General features: G+C 26.7%; 9 protein-coding genes across 9 annotated transcripts; 4 read left to right on the forward strand and 5 right to left on the reverse strand.

The window, feature by feature from the left end:
- Window positions 1-656: 656 nt before the first annotated feature.
- Window positions 657-5,866, reverse strand: T551_03421 (uncharacterized protein; the record flags this gene model as incomplete). The annotated part of the gene is made up of 9 exons (XM_018375684.1): window positions 657-1,232; window positions 1,277-3,382; window positions 3,427-4,665; window positions 4,715-4,781; window positions 4,824-4,904; window positions 4,947-5,083; window positions 5,127-5,234; window positions 5,280-5,581; window positions 5,629-5,866. The coding sequence occupies 9 exons, from the start codon at window positions 5,864-5,866 to the stop codon at window positions 657-659; spliced, it is 4,854 nt and encodes a 1,617-aa protein (XP_018228033.1).
- Window positions 5,867-7,463: 1,597 nt separating this feature from the next.
- T551_03422 (uncharacterized protein) lies at window positions 7,464-7,846 on the forward strand (the record flags this gene model as incomplete). The annotated part of the gene is made up of 2 exons (XM_018375685.1): window positions 7,464-7,488; window positions 7,536-7,846. The coding sequence occupies 2 exons, from the start codon at window positions 7,464-7,466 to the stop codon at window positions 7,844-7,846; spliced, it is 336 nt and encodes a 111-aa protein (XP_018228034.1).
- Window positions 7,847-8,013: 167 nt separating this feature from the next.
- T551_03423 (tRNA modification GTPase TrmE) lies at window positions 8,014-9,653 on the reverse strand (the record flags this gene model as incomplete). The annotated part of the gene is made up of 4 exons (XM_018375686.1): window positions 8,014-8,888; window positions 8,931-9,051; window positions 9,093-9,458; window positions 9,507-9,653. The coding sequence occupies 4 exons, from the start codon at window positions 9,651-9,653 to the stop codon at window positions 8,014-8,016; spliced, it is 1,509 nt and encodes a 502-aa protein (XP_018228035.1).
- A 143-nt stretch (window positions 9,654-9,796) lies between these two features.
- Window positions 9,797-10,884, forward strand: T551_03424 (ribosome biosynthesis protein MAK16; the record flags this gene model as incomplete). The annotated part of the gene is made up of 6 exons (XM_018375687.1): window positions 9,797-9,852; window positions 9,901-9,931; window positions 9,975-10,118; window positions 10,159-10,170; window positions 10,204-10,777; window positions 10,823-10,884. 6 exons carry the CDS (start codon window positions 9,797-9,799, stop codon window positions 10,882-10,884), a joined length of 879 nt encoding a protein of 292 aa, XP_018228036.1.
- A 288-nt stretch (window positions 10,885-11,172) lies between these two features.
- On the reverse strand, window positions 11,173-11,715 carry T551_03425 (uncharacterized protein; the record flags this gene model as incomplete). Its single annotated transcript, XM_018375688.1, has 2 exons — window positions 11,173-11,649; window positions 11,692-11,715. 2 exons carry the CDS (start codon window positions 11,713-11,715, stop codon window positions 11,173-11,175), a joined length of 501 nt encoding a protein of 166 aa, XP_018228037.1.
- A 702-nt stretch (window positions 11,716-12,417) lies between these two features.
- On the forward strand, window positions 12,418-13,524 carry T551_03426 (methylsterol monooxygenase; the record flags this gene model as incomplete). The annotated part of the gene is made up of 5 exons (XM_018375689.1): window positions 12,418-12,431; window positions 12,480-12,616; window positions 12,671-12,774; window positions 12,821-13,342; window positions 13,390-13,524. The coding sequence occupies 5 exons, from the start codon at window positions 12,418-12,420 to the stop codon at window positions 13,522-13,524; spliced, it is 912 nt and encodes a 303-aa protein (XP_018228038.1).
- Window positions 13,525-13,779: 255 nt separating this feature from the next.
- Window positions 13,780-16,569, forward strand: T551_03427 (GTPase-activating protein GYP7; the record flags this gene model as incomplete). The annotated part of the gene is made up of 13 exons (XM_018375690.1): window positions 13,780-13,914; window positions 13,958-14,336; window positions 14,387-14,525; window positions 14,568-15,030; window positions 15,076-15,210; window positions 15,249-15,441; window positions 15,486-15,653; window positions 15,693-15,781; window positions 15,826-15,925; window positions 15,969-16,066; window positions 16,114-16,204; window positions 16,243-16,278; window positions 16,319-16,569. The coding sequence occupies 13 exons, from the start codon at window positions 13,780-13,782 to the stop codon at window positions 16,567-16,569; spliced, it is 2,277 nt and encodes a 758-aa protein (XP_018228039.1).
- A 68-nt stretch (window positions 16,570-16,637) lies between these two features.
- T551_03428 (uncharacterized protein) lies at window positions 16,638-17,567 on the reverse strand (the record flags this gene model as incomplete). The annotated part of the gene is made up of 2 exons (XM_018375691.1): window positions 16,638-17,066; window positions 17,109-17,567. The coding sequence occupies 2 exons, from the start codon at window positions 17,565-17,567 to the stop codon at window positions 16,638-16,640; spliced, it is 888 nt and encodes a 295-aa protein (XP_018228040.1).
- Window positions 17,568-18,614: 1,047 nt separating this feature from the next.
- On the reverse strand, window positions 18,615-19,681 carry T551_03429 (uncharacterized protein; the record flags this gene model as incomplete). Its single annotated transcript, XM_018375692.1, has 6 exons — window positions 18,615-18,644; window positions 18,687-18,737; window positions 18,780-19,214; window positions 19,257-19,446; window positions 19,488-19,596; window positions 19,639-19,681. 6 exons carry the CDS (start codon window positions 19,679-19,681, stop codon window positions 18,615-18,617), a joined length of 858 nt encoding a protein of 285 aa, XP_018228041.1.
- Between the last annotated feature and the right edge of the window lie 41 nt (window positions 19,682-19,722).

The following is a 19,722-nucleotide window of genomic DNA, read 5'->3' on the forward strand; positions in this document are numbered from 1 at the left end:
AGATCAAACTCAAATATTAATAATATTTTTTCAATATACCTTATAAAATTAAAAATATATTTTTAAATACAAATTTATTTAATATTATATTAATTTCAAATAATGTATTTTAAATGTATATATATTAATATATGTATTAAAGAACTATATTACATTGATATTATAAAAAAAATCTAAAACATCTATAATATTTTTATTTAATTTCAAAAATAAAATAAATATTTTTAAATATAAAAAAATTAATATCAATTATAGAAAAGAATCTAAATATTAAAAAAATACTAGAACTGAACAAAAAAATTTATAAAATTAAAAACAAAAAACACAATTTCATAAAACAAAAAATGCTAAAATATACATAAATTATTTAATAAAATAGTATCGTTAAATAACAATAACACCAATTTCCTTAAAACAAATGCATATATAGTACCCATCATATATCGACAATAAAGTTACATTTTAGACATAAATTTTTATCAACTCATTCGATAAAGTGCATTAAAAAATATATTTCATAAAAAACATACTATAATTTTTTTAAAAATCCTAATATTATTCCACTTTTTGAAAATCGCATAGTTTTAACAATATTCCCTTATTAATTTTTATAACTTCTAAATTTCAAAAGTATTTCCTAATTTCTAATAAGAATTTTAATCTATATTGTTTATTTTATCCTGAGCATTATTCCCTAAACAATCTGAGTCATTCATTGGCGAATTATCACTTAGTTTTAATACAGAGGCTTTTGATATTTTTCCACATCTTAAACCTTCAAGCATACTTTGTGCTTTTGCAGCAACATCTTTGTTTGACATTGTTCTTGATGATACAGAAACAGCTGGAATCACAGAAGTAGATGATTCTACTACAGATAATTTTGAAATGGACGAATTATATTCTGTTTCTACCTCCCTCATTTTAATAGACAATTCATCTACAGGAGATGAAGAACATATAGAACTATTCTTTGGAGTATTAGAAATTTCTGAATGAGAACCGTTAAGTTGTAGATTTTTAGCAACTAGTCTTCTCCTTGCTTTTCTGTTTTCAGCAGGCGCTACCCTAAGCTTTTCAAGTAAATTATCCATAATGAAAGTATCAGATTTAGCATTTTCATCCATTGCTGCATCCAAAATATTACTTTTTGATGCAGCATTTAACGCCCTTCTTCTAAGAAGTTGACGATGGGATTCTTCTTCATACTCTAAATTTTCTTTTTGTGCTTTCTAAAAATCTATTAACTATAAATTACATAATTAAACATCAATACCTTATAATCTTTAGAAAACATCTCAAATTTACGAAAAAATGTTGATTTAGCTTGCAAATCTGAAGGTTCTTCACCAAAATACCTTAAAACATTCTCAAATGTTGTTTCCATACTACTAAGATGATCTTGTATATACCCAACTTTTTTTTTTGCTTCAGGTAAAAACGGAAGTACAATATTCAGTATTTTATCTTCAGGATGAAATACAGAAGCATCACTAAGACTTCCTGTATTAAGCGCTCTTTCAATGCTAAAAACAGTATCAACCAATGTTTTACATTCTGAAGTAATATGATCAAGATTAATCTTTGCAGCAGCACTAACCTCTTTAAAATCATCCAAAAATTCCTCCAGCCGTGGAAAATTAGTACGAATTACTTTTTCTACTAAATGTAAGAATGTTAAACAATTTCTATCATCTTTTGTCATAGGAAGTCTCTGAAGTGTTGTCATTTTAAACCCATGAGCCTGTTTCCCAGAATCATTCATATAATTTCCAACATGCAAAATTACATCCAATAATTCCCTAAAATTCTGAGAACCTTTTATAGCTAACGCAGCTGTCTCTATACACTTAATATCTCTAATTAGATCTGTATAAGAACGTTCCAAATTAATTTTCATTTTTAATGCCATCATCCTTCTTTGCCAATAATGCCCCAAATCAATAAATAAATGTAAATATACTTGATCCCACCGACTAAGTTCTTCTATATTCTTCTCAGGATTTATTCTTGTTCCACCAGCAACCCAATCTGTTCTATAAGGCTCCAAACCTGCTTTTAAATGTTCAATACTCAATAATTTATCATCACTAAGAAAATCAACAAGATCCATAGTGTCAGAATCACAATGAAGAATTTTAGTCATAATTTCAGTCACAGATAAATTCGAAAATTTATGAAAATTTATACCAAAACGTTGCTGAAGATCAGGTGATAAAAACTCTTTTTTCTTTGAAGTCCTAGTATTGATAATTTTCGTCTCTTTCATAGCAAACGCTTTTTCAATTTCATCCAATATACCTTTTTTAGAAAGAACTCCAGCGAGAGCATTAGGATCTAATTTCATTTGAGACCAAAGAGTATATTCTACATCAGTATCGAGTTTATCCCAATGCATTGGCTTAAGTTTCTTCTTTGGTCTCATCATCATAATATGTGTTTTAATTTCCGGGTTAATAAATGGAAGCCCTGTTCTGCCAACCTCTCCACTATGTAAAGGAATTTCTTTAACAGCTGTACCAGATTTTTCTACAAAAACCTGAGATTGTAAAGAAATAGTATTAGATGTAGGAGCACCAGCATCACTGCATGTAATTATTGATGTTTTATTCGTCAAATGAGTAAGTGGAGGTGAAAAAAGAGAAGATGCATCCGATGGATCCTCAGGAACTACAAGTTCGGTAACAACCATATTAAAAGAAGGAGGAGGGGGAGGAGGAGGAGGAGGGGGAGGAGGAGGAGGGGAGGAGGAGGGGAGGAGGAGGAGGAGGAGGAGGAGGAGGGGAGGAGGAGGAGGAGGAGGAGGAGGAGGAGGGGGAGGGGGAGGAGGAGGAGGCAGTGAAGAAGGAATAGAAATATCTTCAGTACTAGCTTCAGAATAAGCTCTATGAATAGTATTTTCATCAGAAAAAGAAACTTGGGAGCCTTGAGTTTGAGGATGACTTGATAAATTTTCATCATTCCATCCAAAATGATCAAAATCAGTACTTTCGGTCTGACTTTCAGAAAATATAACATGCCCAATAATATCATCCATATTGTCGTTATCATTAAAATGTCTTATTTTAGAAGAAAGTTCATCCATAAAAACGTAGTTAGTATTTTCTTCCACATGTTCCTTTTTATATTGTACTATTTGTTGAATACCACATACACTTTTTGTATCATGAATATAATTCGCAGAAATAGACCGTACAGTTGATCTTGAATGATGTGTAATGGTATGTGGTGAGTATTTATTAGATTTAATTCTAGTTGAACCAAAAAACGACAAATTTTCTTGTGCATCTTGAGTTTGTAATACTTGATTTGTATCATTAATAATCTGAGAATTAATATCATTTGTATCTAATTGAAGCTTCTCCATATGATCATGAAGTTCCTATACACTATAAATATATTTTTTTAAATAAAATAATATAATACTTTTAAACGCTTACTTGAAGAAGCATTTTGCCAAGCCTTCCCTTCTAATTTAAATTCTGTTTTTTTACGTTCAAGCTGTTTCTCCAATTTATCCATTAATGCTTTCCTATCAAGAACACCTTTCCTATTTTTCCAAATTTCAGGACTTGCGTCACGTATTATCATATAAAGTTCTCTTGTTTCAATCTCACTTTTCTGAAGTTGCAACATATGAACTCTCTGTAATTCCTCTACTTCACTTCTCAAAACAGCATTTTGTCTTCTTTGAGTTTCAAGCGCTTCAGCTTGCTCCATTAACTCTTTTTTTAATCTCCCAACCAAACCATCAGCACCAGCAGCAATCTCAGCAGCCATAGTATCTCTTTCTATAGTAACCCTTTCTGCAATCATACGAGCTTCCTTAGCTTCCTCTACGGCCTTTCGAGCTTCCTCATCAGTAAGAAGTTTACTAACAACACCTTGTATAGAAAAATTCAGAGCATGAGTAGGATCCATTCCAGTCATACGATGATCCATAACAACGTAAGTAAGAATAGCATCAATAAGCTGAAAAACTTTAGAACGATCCTCTCCGTCATCACGTATCAATAAAAGATGTTGTAATGTAGAAAGAAAAAAATCTTGAGCCCTAGTACCCTCAATTCGCTTCCATATTATACCCATCAACTCCAATGGATTATCTAAATTCCTAATCTCATCCCGAGCATCCTTTTCAAACAAATCTTCATAATCAAGTGCTTCATCATTTTCAAATTTTTCAAGTTGACGATCTATTACATCATGATGAAACTGCTGCATTTTTAAAGCCATTCTTTGATAACCACATGTTTTAAACTGACTGCGAATATGTAATCTCTCTCGAACATCGTCAGCACCATTACATAAAGAATTAATCAAAAAAAGATTTGCAAGAGCATATTCCATAAGAATATTTTCAACACCTATTCCACCACGACGTATTTCATCACTGGCACCAACAAGACTTCCCATTTTTCCTCTTCCATCCACAGTAAGCTCAAGAACTCTCATCCATGCATCAAAACGACCAAGCTCGCCCAAATAAGACCGCAAATGCTCCATAGCAAGTAATACAACAGAATGCCCATTTGGTTTATCCCAATGACATATAAAAGTTAAAACCTCAGCAGCAAGTTTCCGAGAGGGAAGATGCGGTGAAAGTAAAGAACTCGCTACTGAATTTACGCAAGACTGATGCTCAATAGCATCATCAGCTCCATACTAATTAATTAATTAATATATATATATATATATGCAAATAAAAACAAACAGTATTGTTTAAAAGCGACTTAAGACATTTCAAAATCTCCAACTCTTTAAGTATATCATCATCACGCCTAATGAATTATTAACAAGACAAAAAAATAAAAATATAATACTTATTAACACGCTGAGTTATATGACTTAAAACATTAGTTAAAGCGACTTGCCCTTGACACTTAATAAATGATTTTACCCAACTAATCATACCATTAACATATTAAATAAAAAATAGTTTATACCTAATAGGTTGAGTCCGTAAAGAAAGACTTAACGTTGATAATTGTTTAATTTTAATAGAATTGTCAACAATTTTCCTAACAAACCATTGAGGAGAACCTTTATCTCCCTCATAACCATGAGAAGTAATCCATTTTTTCTATAAAGAAATTAATAAAATATAAAGACCATATAAAGCACACTTTGTTTTGATATTCTTGAAGAGCATCTTGATATATCATCTGCCATTTCTTAAAAGCTGACCAACCCATCATTTTTCCACGAGCATCAAGGGGAACATTCTTCATATTCTAAATAAATAAATAAATTATTATTACATAATTAAAAAAACATACAAGAAGCTCAACAAACATATGCTCAATAACAGAATCGTCTTTTGGTTTTTCAAAAGAAAATTCACCATTTGTTCCTATCGCATTGTAGGAAAAAAACCCCAATCGCTGAATATCCTCAGAATATGAACTACGAGAACTTGAAGCACTACGTTGATCATCGCTAAAATTGCGTCTTCCAAACCCATTGGATGAACCAATAGAGACATTTGATTTTCTATATGGAGCATTTTGATGGAATACAGCTGTTTTCGAACCACTAGAAGCAGATATACTAGGATAACCACAACTTTTAATTGAGCCTACTTAAATAACATCAGCAATATTCCAAGTAACAAAAAGAGAAGAACACCAGAATTTTCGGAAGAAACAAAGCTACATCCATCAGTAATTTCTAATGCACTCTTCGAAGATGTATGTCCAAGTATTATAGGACGCATTCCAGATACCATAGTTTCACCATAAGGAACAGAAGATAGATTATCATCACACTTCCTATCCTTGTTCAAAATCCCTCTAATGCGTTTTCCAAAACACTGTTGTTGAGATGATTCTACAGATGTTTTCTTTCTTGGTATCTTTTCTTGCATATCTCATTTATCCAATTCTTTATATATTTTTGCTATTTCATATCAACCATCTATCTTATATTACTAATATTGATTCTTTCTTTTATAATATTTAATATTTAAAAATAATTTACTAAACTTAATAACTATAATTTTAAATCAGCATTGTAAAGATTTTCGAAACGTAAAAAAATAAGCAATAAACTAAAAGTTTTCAAGTTTATACTATTAAAAAAAATTACATCAAAAAAAAAAACAAAAAAATTATTATATTTTATTAATTTATTTATTTTGATTTTTCAAAAAAAACTAAAAACAATATTTTAAATAAATATACGAAAAATTTAAAAAACTATTAGTCATTTAAAAAAAATATTTATTATCAATAATTGTTATCAAATTCAAAGTTCTATTTTTTACTTTTAAAAAACTTCTAAAAATATAACTATAATTATATTTTTCATTGTACTTTCGTCCATTAAATATTTTATCGTAAGCAATATTTTAATTTTTAAATTAAAATTAAAAAAATATATTAATGTTTTAAATAAATATATTTTAAAAATATAGATTTTTAAAAATAAACTAAATTTCTTGAAATATATAATTTATAATAATTTTTGTTACAAAATCAATAAATTTATTATTTAATAAATTTATTATTTAAAAAGATTTAACATTTAAAAATCAATTACTTTATTAAATATTTATTATATAAGCGCGTTAAATATAAAAATACATCATAAATATAAAAATTACAGCAAGAATATTTCATAAACAATTTTTAATATTTTTATATTTTATTTTTATATTTTTTAAAACTTAAATATATTATAATTTATGTTAAACATCATGACCCCTTAATTTATAAAATCTTTATAATAAAATGTACAATTCTGTAAATCATTTCAAATAATAAAAAATAAAAAAATATTTAAAACATATTATAATTATATAAAAATTAAATATAAATAATTTTAAAATTAATAATTTTAATTACCACTATAATTATAAGCAATTTAATAAAAAAACAAACCTATGTATTTAATTTTAAAATATATTTATATCCAACTAACATATCGATTTAAATTCTATATCATAAAAATTTATTTTTTATTTTATAATTTATAATTTTAGACTTTTGTAACAATTTATAATTTCTATATTTATAAAAAAAATTATACATATTAAAATTATTTAATGATTTTACTTTTTAAAGCAAATACTTCAATTTTTATAAACCGTTAAAATAATATATAACTAGGTATTCATCAAAAATAAAACATAATTCTAATACAACATTATTTTAGTATTTATACCTATATAAGATTTCAAACAATTTTCTACATATATAAGTACATAAAAACTCGAGAATAAACAAAAGCAAGGCCTTAAAACGTCAAAAAACTAAAATTAATAAAATTTTTTTCAAATATCACACATTTAAAACTAAAAACCAATTATTTACAACTAATATTTAAACAATTTAAAAAGATCAAAAATATCCTTTATATATACATTTAATTTAATATTGAATTTATTTTTTTAAAAATTCAAAGTATTTAACGTCATCAAAAATTCAAATTTAATGAAAAACTTTTTTATTAATATTTATGTAATGATAAATCTATTATTGTATAAAAGTATATAATAAATAATAAACAATCCATAAAAATTAATACGTCAACAGGAACTACATATAGTGAAAAAGTACCATTTTTTTATTCATTTCTCTTTACAATTTTTCTAACAATTATTGCTGCTATTATACTTATACTTAGTTATAAACGGGCCATTAAACTCATTCCAAACGGGAATGGACCAACTTTTATTTTTAATTTTATTTCTAATTTCAATAGCATGAAAATACCGCTTCGACTATTTTCTCACAATGAAAGAATAAGATTAAATGATGAAGATGTCATTAACTATGCATTTAATGATAGCGATAATGACGAAAATTCAACACTCATTTATAAAAAAACAAAAACTCAACCATAAAATTCTTACAAATATTAATAATTATAAACATTTCAGAGTATTCTTAATAACTTTAAACAGCTGAAACAGCTCAATAAAAATATAAAAAATAATATTAGAAATTTTATACAAACAATACTAATATATATATATATATATTAAAAATTATAACAAAAATATAATGTATTTTATTTCCCAATACAAAATTTTGAGAAAATAGCATCAAGGACTTCTTCTGCATTAATGTGCCCATAAATTTTACCCAATTCATCACTTGCATATCTTAAATTTTCAGCACTAATAACTATATCTTTGTCACCGCATTCTTTAAATATTAATCTTATATATTTCTCATTCAAAAACCCACCTAAAAAGACATTCAGATAATCTAAACACTTTTCAATGTGTCCCTTATGCCTAGAATTTATTCCAACAATTTCCTGATTACTTTCAGACCAAACAATTTTTTTTAATTGATTATTAAGAGAAAGCATTAAATCATAAATACCTATATTAGTTTGACAGGAAACGGGAAAAATCAAATTAGAAGCAACTCCTGTCAACAATTCAATTTTTTTTAAATCTTTATATTTTTCTGGCTTTACTAAATCAATTTTATTTAAAACCAAAATAGTTAACTGATAATTAATCATATTTTGACGCATAAATAAATATCGAAGAGCAGATATATTAGCTTCAATATCAGTGATATCTAAAACACATATACGTATAGATGCCTTTTCAATATTTTCATAAGCCCTTCTTATCCCTTCTTTTTCAATAAAATCAATATTGTTTCCTTGCCTTAAACCAGCAGTATCACTAAATATTACAGGAAATCCTCCTATATCAACAATAACATCAATAACATCACGTGTTGTCCCTGGTTCTGAAGATACAATACTTGCAGATCTTCTAGTAATTACATTTAAAAGAGAAGATTTTCCAGCATTTGGTAACCCAAAAATGGACACTTTTATACCATGTCTTAATAATTCACCACAAACAGACATTTTTAAATGATCCTGAAGTCTAACTACAAAGCCCTCAACCTTTTTATATACTAAACTTCTAAATAATTATATAGTTAGATTTTTTCACAAACTTTGAAAATAAATATCATCATTGATATCATCATCTTCGCCAAAATCTATAATAGCTTCAAGATGACATCTATAGTCAACTAATTCTTCTTTCCATCTCTCATAAATACGCTTTAAAGATCCCTCAAATAATCAGCTTTACAAATTAACCATAATAATCATACGTCAATTTGCCGAATGGCCAACTTTCTTTGTTCTTCAGTTTCCGCATTAATCATATCATATATTCCTTCAGCTTGAGTAAGATCTAATTTCCCATTCTCAAAAGACCTTCTAGAAAACTCCCCAGGTTCTGCATATTCAACATCACAATGACTATTAGCAATAGCATCTAAAATAGATCGAATGATCGCTGCTCCTCCATGAACATGAAGCTCAGCCATATCTTCACCTGTAAAAGAACAAGGACCATCAAATAAAAGCAAACATGCCCTATCTAAAAGTTCACCAGTTTTTGGATGTTTAATCTCTCGGAGACTCAAATATCTTGACTTTGGAAGCTTTCTTGAAGGACAAAGGGCCTCAACTACCTAAAAACATTTTAAACATTCAAGATCCAACAGTCAAAATATAATTACACGAAATGATTCAGGTCCTGAGATTCTTATTACAGCAATAGCTGATTTACCTAAAGGAGTTGATAAAGCGTAAATCGTTTTAGATGTGTATAAAGCACGATAAAACAAAGTATTTTTCAGAGACCAATAAAGTACTTGTCTATGCATAGAAAACAAAAAACCTCTTTATAAGATTATATTCTATATTCTATCTAAACAAATTTAAACATTATTCTTTAAAGATAACATTTTTAGACGAAAACTCGATAGCACACTAAATCTAGCTACTCAAAAAAAAAAAAAAACAAAAAATGGATGATGTTGTTTGGCAAGTAATTAACCAAAATTTTTGCTCTTATAAAATAAAGTTCTCAAATTTTTTTCTTATAAAAACAAATAACTAATCCATCAATAGAACAAACACACAAAACTTTTGTAGAAATGAAGTAAAATTATTTTTTTTTAAAATACTTGACTAATATCCAAAAGTACAATGTAACTGGAATGTGTAATCGCCAATCCTGTCCTCTTGCAAATTCACAATATGCCACTATTAAAGAAAAGAATGGCATTCTTTATTTATATATAAAGACAATAGAAAGATCACATATGCCATCAAAAACATGGGAAAAAGTGAAATTGTCAAAAAACTATATAAAAGCATTAAAACAAGCATAAACACATAGTATTTATCTATATTTTTTAATTAATAATTTAGATTGACGAAAAACTTTTATACTGGTCAAATTTTCTTATATACAAAAACAAAGCACGATTAACAAAACTTACGCAATATCTAATCAAAAGCAAAAGACTTTCTCTTAAGAAACAAACAAAACTTGTTGGAATCAAACCAAAACAGACCCAACGTGAAGCAACCCGTGAAAAAAAAGCATTACAAATAGCAAAACTAGAAAAATCTATACAAAAAGAGCTATTAGAAAGACTTAAAAACGGGATATATGGAAAAAAGCCACTCAATGTTGAACCCGAAGTCTGGAAAAAAGTCTCAGAATCACATAAAAACCAAAAAAAAAATGAAAGTCAATCCGAATATGAAAATAGTGAAGAACAAATAGAATTTCTTAGTGATACCAGCGAAGAAAGTGACTTAGAAGAATGGTCTGAAAAATATAAATTTAAAAAAAATAGTATTATTAACAAATCTGATGTATCAAGTAATCACGAAAGTGAAAGCGATATCGATAGAAGGGATATCAACGAACAAGAGATAGAAAATATTTTCCAAAAAAAAAGAAAACACGGAAATAAAAAATTAGAATCCAAAAAAAGTAAGCTTAATATAATAAAATGAAAAATCATTAAACTAATAGTAGGCAAATCATATATTGAATTGGAATATGAGCAAGAAAACCAATTAGTAGATGAAAAAACATAATTTGTATCTATCGGAAAATTATATAAAAATATTATAAAACTAAATATTTATATTTATTTAAAAAATCAATTCATATTTACCTAATTGCCAATATTGCATACATTAAATACATATTTAGTATCATTTAAAATTATAATTAATATAGAAGTTATATAATACAGAAACATATTTCCATTATTGCTAAATTTTTTTGTCATTTCAAATAAATATATGTCATAGAATGATATTTAAAAATGACAACTCAAATAACTAATTCAAACTAAACATTATACCATCATTATTATAACCTTAATTATAATCCGTATTCCGTCTTGTTGATAATTTTTCACGCAAACGTTCACTAGCAGATAAATTTCGATGTCGACTTTCATCAACACTAAAAGTAGTTGATTTTACTATAGATTCAAAATGTTTTGGAGTTGAATCATAAATGTCACGAAATGACACAGGCATAGACTTTGTACTTTCTATAGCATTAAAATTTGAAGAAGAATGATGACCTGAAGCGCTTTCAAAACTTTTTACACTTGAAACTTTAGGTGTCTTGGAGTCCATCAACCAATCAGGAAGACATCCAGTCTTACGAATATAATATTCCCTTAATACTCTAGAAACTTTTGACTGGTCTTCATTATCTATATTGTGGTCCTCATCCTCTTTTACAATTGCAACATATTTATCCGCTACTGCCTTAGAAATAGCACCTGTAGCACTTACTATACGATCCCACATTCTCTGCCCATGATTTTCCTCTACTTCTATCAACTATATAATCTAAAAACACTCAGAAAAACCTTTACTAAACACCTGGCGACTCTCTAATGAGTTCATATTATCTATCCGTATTCAATAACAGTAAGTTTTATCTCACTATTATCATACAACTAAAAAAATTTCAAATTAATAAAATCAATTAAATATATCTAATCAGTAGTACTTACATCCTCTAGAAACAAATATATGCTTTACCAAATAGAAAAGCAAGCATTAAGGCTAAAACTTTTGTTAACTTATCCAAACCCGTAAAAAATAGATTTGTCGATAACTAAAAAACTTCGACTAAGTATAATATATAAAAATCATAAAATAAAATAAATAAAAAATTATTAATTTAATGACGTAAATGAAGAATCATAAAACAATATAATGTGTAATATAAATATCTTTTTAAATAAAGCTTTTACTTATAATCATTTATAATGTCTATCAACTAAAAAAATATATAAGTTCATTTTTTTTATTTATTCTAAATATTTTTATGTTCTATTACTAAAAAATTACAGAAGAAAAAGATATTTATAGTTTTTTTTTTTTTCAAAAAATATTATCAACCCAAAAAATCCATAAAAACCGAAAATCGTACAAATAACTCTACATCCAATGTCAATTAAAAAAATTAAAAAAGTCAATTTATTTAAAACAAAATATTAATAATTCACAAAAAATAAAAAAGAAACGTAAGGAAACATAAAAATAATTTTTCTGAAAAGAAAAAATAAAACTTAGCTTATTGTAAAAAACCATCTTAATACTATGTCATCTATTGTGTAAGTTTTAGGGATACTATTTATACATACAAATATATAACTGCCTAGTTTTGAAAATAAAACATTATTCGAATCTTTTTCTAATGCTTGGAATAATATTGGAAACATATATCCTCAACTTTCTTTGATAGAACGTCTATGGTCAACGTGGTATACCTATATACAAAATGATACACTTGCCACAGGTAAATAGTGACTATTTTGTGATATAAATAGCAGAAAAATACTTATTATAATAGGTATTATGTCATTTATGATTCACGAAATCGTATATTTTGGACGATGTCTTCCATGGGTTATTATTGATGCTATTCCCTATTTCAGACGATGGAAGTTACAAGCTGTAAATTTAAGCTTTGGAAAAATATACAATCTTACATTTTTTCTAGGGAAAAGTACCAACATTTAGAGAACAGTGGAGTTGTACAAAGTTGGTTCTTATTTCACATTTCACTGTTGAACTTCCGCAAATTTGGCTTTTTCATCCACTTACTCAGTATTTTGGAATGTCTATTGCTACACCATTTCCTAATCTTTCAAAAATGTTTCTTCATATTCTTATTTTTTTTATCATGGAAGATACTTTTCATTATTGGGCTCATAGAGCATTGCACTGGGGACCATTATACAAACATATCCACAAGCTTCATCACAAATACTCTGCACCATTTGGTCTTGCAGCAGAGTATGCGCATCCTGCAGAAGTTCTAATTCTTGGACTTGGAACTATTGGAAGTCCCATTCTTTGGTGTTTTTTTACAGGAGACCTTCATCTTTTTACAGTCTATATATGGATTACTTTAAGGCTCTTTCAAGCTATAGACGCGCATTCAGGCTATGATTTTCCATGGAGTTTAAATAAATTTATTCCATTTTGGAGTGGAGCAGAGCATCATGATGCACATCACGAGGTATTATAGATTCATCTTATAGTTTATAAACTAAAGATATTTTTAAGATATTTGTAAACTGCTATTCTACTAGTTTTAGATGGTGGGATCATTTTATGGGTACAGATAAACGCTACAAAGCACTTCGAGAACGTCAAGCATCTATGAAAAAAGTAAAACTTAAAAACAAAAAAAGTACATAAACAGTAAATTCTTTATAGTCTTTATCCTTATTTTTTCTCTTTATACTATTTATTATTATATAATACTATAAATGTTTTTAATACTTTATATTTCATTTTTAAAATGTAAATTTCAAACTTTTTTATACTTATAAATATTAAAAAATCGCATTTATAAACTTTTATTTTTTTTCATCTTAATTTCTATTATGATTTTTCCTTTTAACATTTTCTTATCAAAATTTCAAATAAAAATATAAATAAGTAAATATAAAAATGCAAATGGGTTCATGCACAGAAAGCATTTTGGATAAGGAAAAGGACAAATATACATATACAGATGAATGGAATGATATCTATCAATATTTTAATCTTCAAGAAAAAACAAAATTAATTTTTAGTAAATCTAAAGTAAAAAATATAAAAATTCATACATAGAATAACACATTATAAGACCTATATTTATGAAGAATCCTCCACTAGAAACAATAGTATCGGTCATGTTATTCTTGTTGAAAAAATACAAAAACAACAATTAACCACATCCATTCATGCAGAAAATATTTCACTTCTCTGGATTCCTGATTCAATTATAACATTTAGTGATGATTACGAAAAATATAAAATAATGGATTCCAACAATTATAATAACAAAATTAAAGAAGATATTTATATTAGATTTAATCCATTAGATTTTCATAAACATATACGTTTTATCTCTCTTTTAAAAATACAGAGTATATTAGTAAAACCTCCATCCAAGAGCGAAAAAAAAGGTTCTATTACTATTAATGCATATGGGAAGAGTAACTATTTAACTCTTTTTTTTGATGGTTAGAATTTAAATATATCATATTTATACTAAATTGTTTTTTCATTATAGATGAAAATTATATAAATGCGAGTCTATGCAACACATTTGAATCAAAAGAAAATTTAAACATATTTTCTGAAAAAGAAGAAATAATATGGGGCGGCAACTGTCTCCTTGCACAACTAAAATCTATAATAAATATAAAACAGTTAATTATATACATATTTTGTATAAAAATGACATTCTTTAGTTCACAAACAGATGAAAATATGTATTTAGTAGATTCTTTTAATACAGTGTCTAACAAATCGATATATTATAATCAAGAAAGAATACGAAATATAGAAAAAAATAAAGATGCAAAAATGGAAACATTTAAAGAATCATATAAACAAGTTAGGTGGAATATTTTAGAACGCTTTAGTCGAATTACTAATTTCTCTCGTGAAAAAACCAAAAATATTCTCAATATATCATTTACAAAAAAATCTCTTTCATCTAACCTTCATCCAAAATTACAAAAATTCTTAAATTCTGAAAACGCTGTAAACATATTTGAAGAATATGATATAGCTCGTCTTTATCTTGCTCGATGGGCAGCAAGAATTGCTGAAGATAGTGAAAGAGATAAACGTAACAAAATTATATGGAATAATAGAAATACACATATTTGGACTAAAGAAGCATCATTTGAAGATTTTGAAATGCTAAATGTAAAAATAATTTCAAATTACAATCTAAATATTCATTTTAAATAGTTAAACGCGTTCGAAAATAATATTGAAATACAACATCAGGAACCAATCTCAAAAAAGCAATGGAAATCATGGTTCAATCATGAAGGGAAACTATTAATAGCAAAAGAAAAAGTAAAAGAAGCCATTTTTTATAGAGTAAGATTTTATTGATATCAAAATATTCTAATTTCTAGAGTATACATCCTAATATAAGAAGAGAAGTTTGGTGTTTTTTACTTGAAATTTATCCATGGGACTCATCATCAAAAGAAAGAAAAGCAATATTTTCAAAAAAAAGCAATAAGTATATGCAATTAAAGGAAAAATGGTTGAATAACAAAAAACAAAATGTAGATGATACATTTGAAGATCAAAAACATCAAATAGGTAAAAAATTCAAACATGTATGTATATACTATAAAAAATTATAGAAAAAGATGTTTGCAGGACTGATAAACAAACCAAATATTTTATGAGCGATACCGTACCTCACAATACTTTAGATTCATACCTTTTAGAAGAAAACCCTCATTTGAAAACGATGAGGGATATTCTTTTAACATACAATGAATATAACAAAACCCTTGGATACGTTCAAGGTATTTTATTAATATTTAATCACTAATCTAACAAAACAGGAATGTGTGATTTATTATCACCATTATATGTTATTATGGAAAATGAAATACTAAGCTTTTGGGCTTTTGTAGGGTTTATGAAACGAATGGTATATATTATTTATATCTTTTTTTTATTTTAAATAAAATATAGCAATATAATTTTTTTGAAGATCAATCTGGAATGAGAAAACAATTAATAATCCTTGATCAATTAATACATCTTATGGATCCAAAACTTTATACATATTTAGGTATTTTTAAAAATAAAGATAAACTTTCTTAAATATATATTAGAAGATACATCTAGTACGAATTTTTTCTTTTTTTTCCGAATGTTATTAGTCTGGTTTAAACGGGAATTCGAATGGGATGATGTTTTACGGCTATGGGAGGTATTTTTAATGCTATTTTATTATGTTTATATCTTAATAAACTTTAGAGACTTTGGACAAATCATATAACATCCCAATTCCATTTATTCGTTGCATTAGCTATCCTTGATAAACACAAGAACATTATCATGGGAAAGTGTATTTTTATTTAAAGAAATATATTTAATATATTATAGATCATCTTAAAGATTTTGATGAAATTTTAAAATATAGTATTCAACTCTACATATCTATCTTAGCTAATAATAATAGTAAATGATCTTTCTATGACGATAGATCTTGAATCTACACTTCAAAGAGCAGAGATTTTATTTTATAAATTTCAACAAATACTTAAAACAATTGATACCAATTCTTCAACAGAAGCAGTTTCATTTATTGATTGTCCTAAAAAAAACAAAAATGCTGAAAATGACATCAATGCTTTACCCATCCAAAGTAATAAATTACCATTTATAAGTAATTGTTTAAGAGAACTTTTAAATACTGAACCCACTATTTAATATCAAATTTTTATTCTTAAAATAACCATTAATATTAATTTATCATTATTTTTACTCCTTATATATTTTTATAATTTCCAAACGTTTAAATAATTCGTTTTTTCTAATAACCCTCCACGACTTCCTTGTTCTCGATGCAATATGCCATTAGGGCCTGCAATATAACTTACAAATCCATCCGTTCCACATACTAAAACAATAGTATGTGGATCAGCATGAATTGAAGAAGGAAACGCATGTTTTATATCTTGCAAATTGATTGTTCTGACAAAATATTTATCAGAAACCTTATTATCTAAAGACATGTCTACAAAGTATGTAATTTTAAGATTTTTTGGATATTTTCTTTGTAAGCAATCTAATTCTTCCTTTAACAATATCTCATTTGGAGTTCTATTTGCATACATCAAATGGAATTCAGGAGTATGTTCATCTCTATTTTTAAAAACATAAGATAAAAGCTGATAAGCTGGCGCAATTCCCGTACCACCCGCAATCTTTCTATATTAAATATCATACAGTCAAAGAAAAATGCTTACAAAAAGAACCCTTTTCCAGCGATACTTATCCCATGCCCATTCTAAAAATGGCCCTCGAAGTTCAATACGATCACCTATACATTTTTTATGAATCCAACGACTCACTTCTCCATCTTCATAACATTTAACAAGCAAAACAACACTAGAAGGATCAAGAAAAATGGGAGTATAGTGACGTTGTATCTGCATATCAGAATTCTTCAATAAAACACTCTGAATCGGCAAATCTTCAAAATGCTTAGACGGACGATTAAATTCAAGTTCATATAAACATGTTGAAGCAGATAAACGGCGAACCTTACGAATTATACAAGAAGAATAAGAATCTTGGTTCAAATAATCTTTCTCTTGACTTGAAACATAATAATATAAAGATCCAACTCCAAAAACAGACAAACATATTGACGTAAACCTAATTCTTTTCCAAAACAAGGAAACAGTTCTAGAAACATTATACATTTTAATAAAAATAGGAAAACCATTTAAAAGTACTATTTTTTCACGTTAAAATATCTTGAAATATAAATAAATATATTTATTAAATCTACAAGTAAAATTAAACGTAATTTAACAAATATCGTTGATAAGACTTCTAAGATACGCAGAAAAAGAATCTATAAAATCATACAAATCTACAATTGATTAAATACAAAAAGAAAAATTCCGAATTCAAGTTCTATCTTTTCGCATAAAAAAGTTTATTGTTTAAAATGAGAATTGATATTTTTTTCAAAACTATATAAACTTTTTTCTATTAATATATATATTTACATTCAAATAACAAAATACTTATTTACATACACAGAAACATATTTTTCCTTTCTAAAAAAATCTTTACAAAAAATCAACTCTTAAAATTCAATAAAAATCTTGCACAAAAAAAGAAATTAGAATTCATTTTTATTTATTAATAATACCTATACTATACATATAATTACTATACATATAATTAACTAATTCGTAAACCATATAAACTATTTATTAATTAATAAAGATAGTAAATCAGAAAATTCTGAAGTACTTTAAAAATCATATAACAAAAAAAAGATTTAATATATCAAAATTACCAAATTTTAAAAAAAAAAGGAACTTAGAATTCTAGTCAGATTAGACATATATAATTACAAACCTAATAAAAAACATTTAATATCACTAAAAGATACTTAATATGTCTATTTATAATTTAACGTCAATTTTTGAACAATTTTGTTTAAAAAAATAAATACTAGAACAATTTTTTTACTAAATATTAAACAAATAACAATACATTATCAAGATAAATTAAATATTACATTCAGCACATCAAACAATATAGACATAACATCTCTATACAAAAAAAACGTACAAATAATACTAACAAATCTATCGAGATTAATTATCAGTAAATAATCAATAATATTAAACATTTTAAGTAGTTTTCTATAATAATACAATAAATAAAAGCAATATGTCAACCAATTTACAACATTATTAGATAAAAATAAAAACTCTAGTACAATTTTAAATTCATTCAATATAAGTACTAATATAATACGTCTTAATTAATTAATAAAAATAACATAACTACAAAAAACTCACCAAAACAGCAGAACTTTCCTCTTCTGGCTCCATAATATAGACATAAAGAACCTTTTACTATTATAAAGGTAACTAAAATATTTATTAATTTACCAAAGCATGCCCCTCACAGAAACAAGCAATAACTCTTTTTGCAACAATATGTACTTGTAGAAGATTAAGCCAATCCTTCACAGATACCTTCACCGTAACAAACGCCTTTTTATCCCTAATTTGACTCGGATGCTTAGAAATATCTTTAACAGCACAGGGATCCAGTTCAGGATTAATCAAATCTTTAAACTTTGTCTCAATTTTACATGAATCAGAAACAACACCAATTTGAAATTCACCAGACATATTTGCCTTCAAAAAGATCTTATTGCTAATCGCTCTAAATCTTTCTGATATATAGCGCAATTGAGATAGGGATGGTAAAATAATATGACAATCTGGTTCTGGAACAACAGGCTCAAACAATTGCATCAAAGGCGATAAAACCCTAACATGAATATTATGAGTAACAGCACTCATGCCACCAGACTTTCCCTGAAATCATCATTAATAAAAAAACCTTTATCCTTTACATACCAAAAGTGAAATGGAACATGAGAGCATAGGAAAATGATCATGTTTTGTCAATCTCAAAACAATCTCTGAAGCGTTAACAGAAGACTTAAGAGCTTTATGCAAATGATCAATAGGAACCTCAAGATTAATTATATTATTTGTATTTGACTGCACAAGATAATCTTGAAATATTGACTTAACTTCCAAAATACTAAAATAATGGATAAATAATAAACTATAGCAAAGACCTACGCCCAGACTTGTGTGCCAGTATGATCTGGAACAATAACAAAATGCACTGTCTCTGGAGTCAACTTTAACCAGCAAATCCGTCCAACTCGTTCAAGGGACTGAACAAGACCTACAGCATATCAAGACCCATCATTCAAACATTCAGACACACGTATAAACATTGAAATATTCGAAATACCCGTCTTAAAACGCATTTAATGAAAAGAACAGCAAAAACAAATAACAAAAATTAACG

This window comes from Pneumocystis jirovecii (genome assembly GCF_001477535.1).
Source record: "Pneumocystis jirovecii RU7 chromosome Unknown supercont1.17, whole genome shotgun sequence".
Taxonomy (NCBI): Eukaryota; Fungi; Ascomycota; class Pneumocystomycetes; order Pneumocystales; family Pneumocystaceae; genus Pneumocystis; species Pneumocystis jirovecii.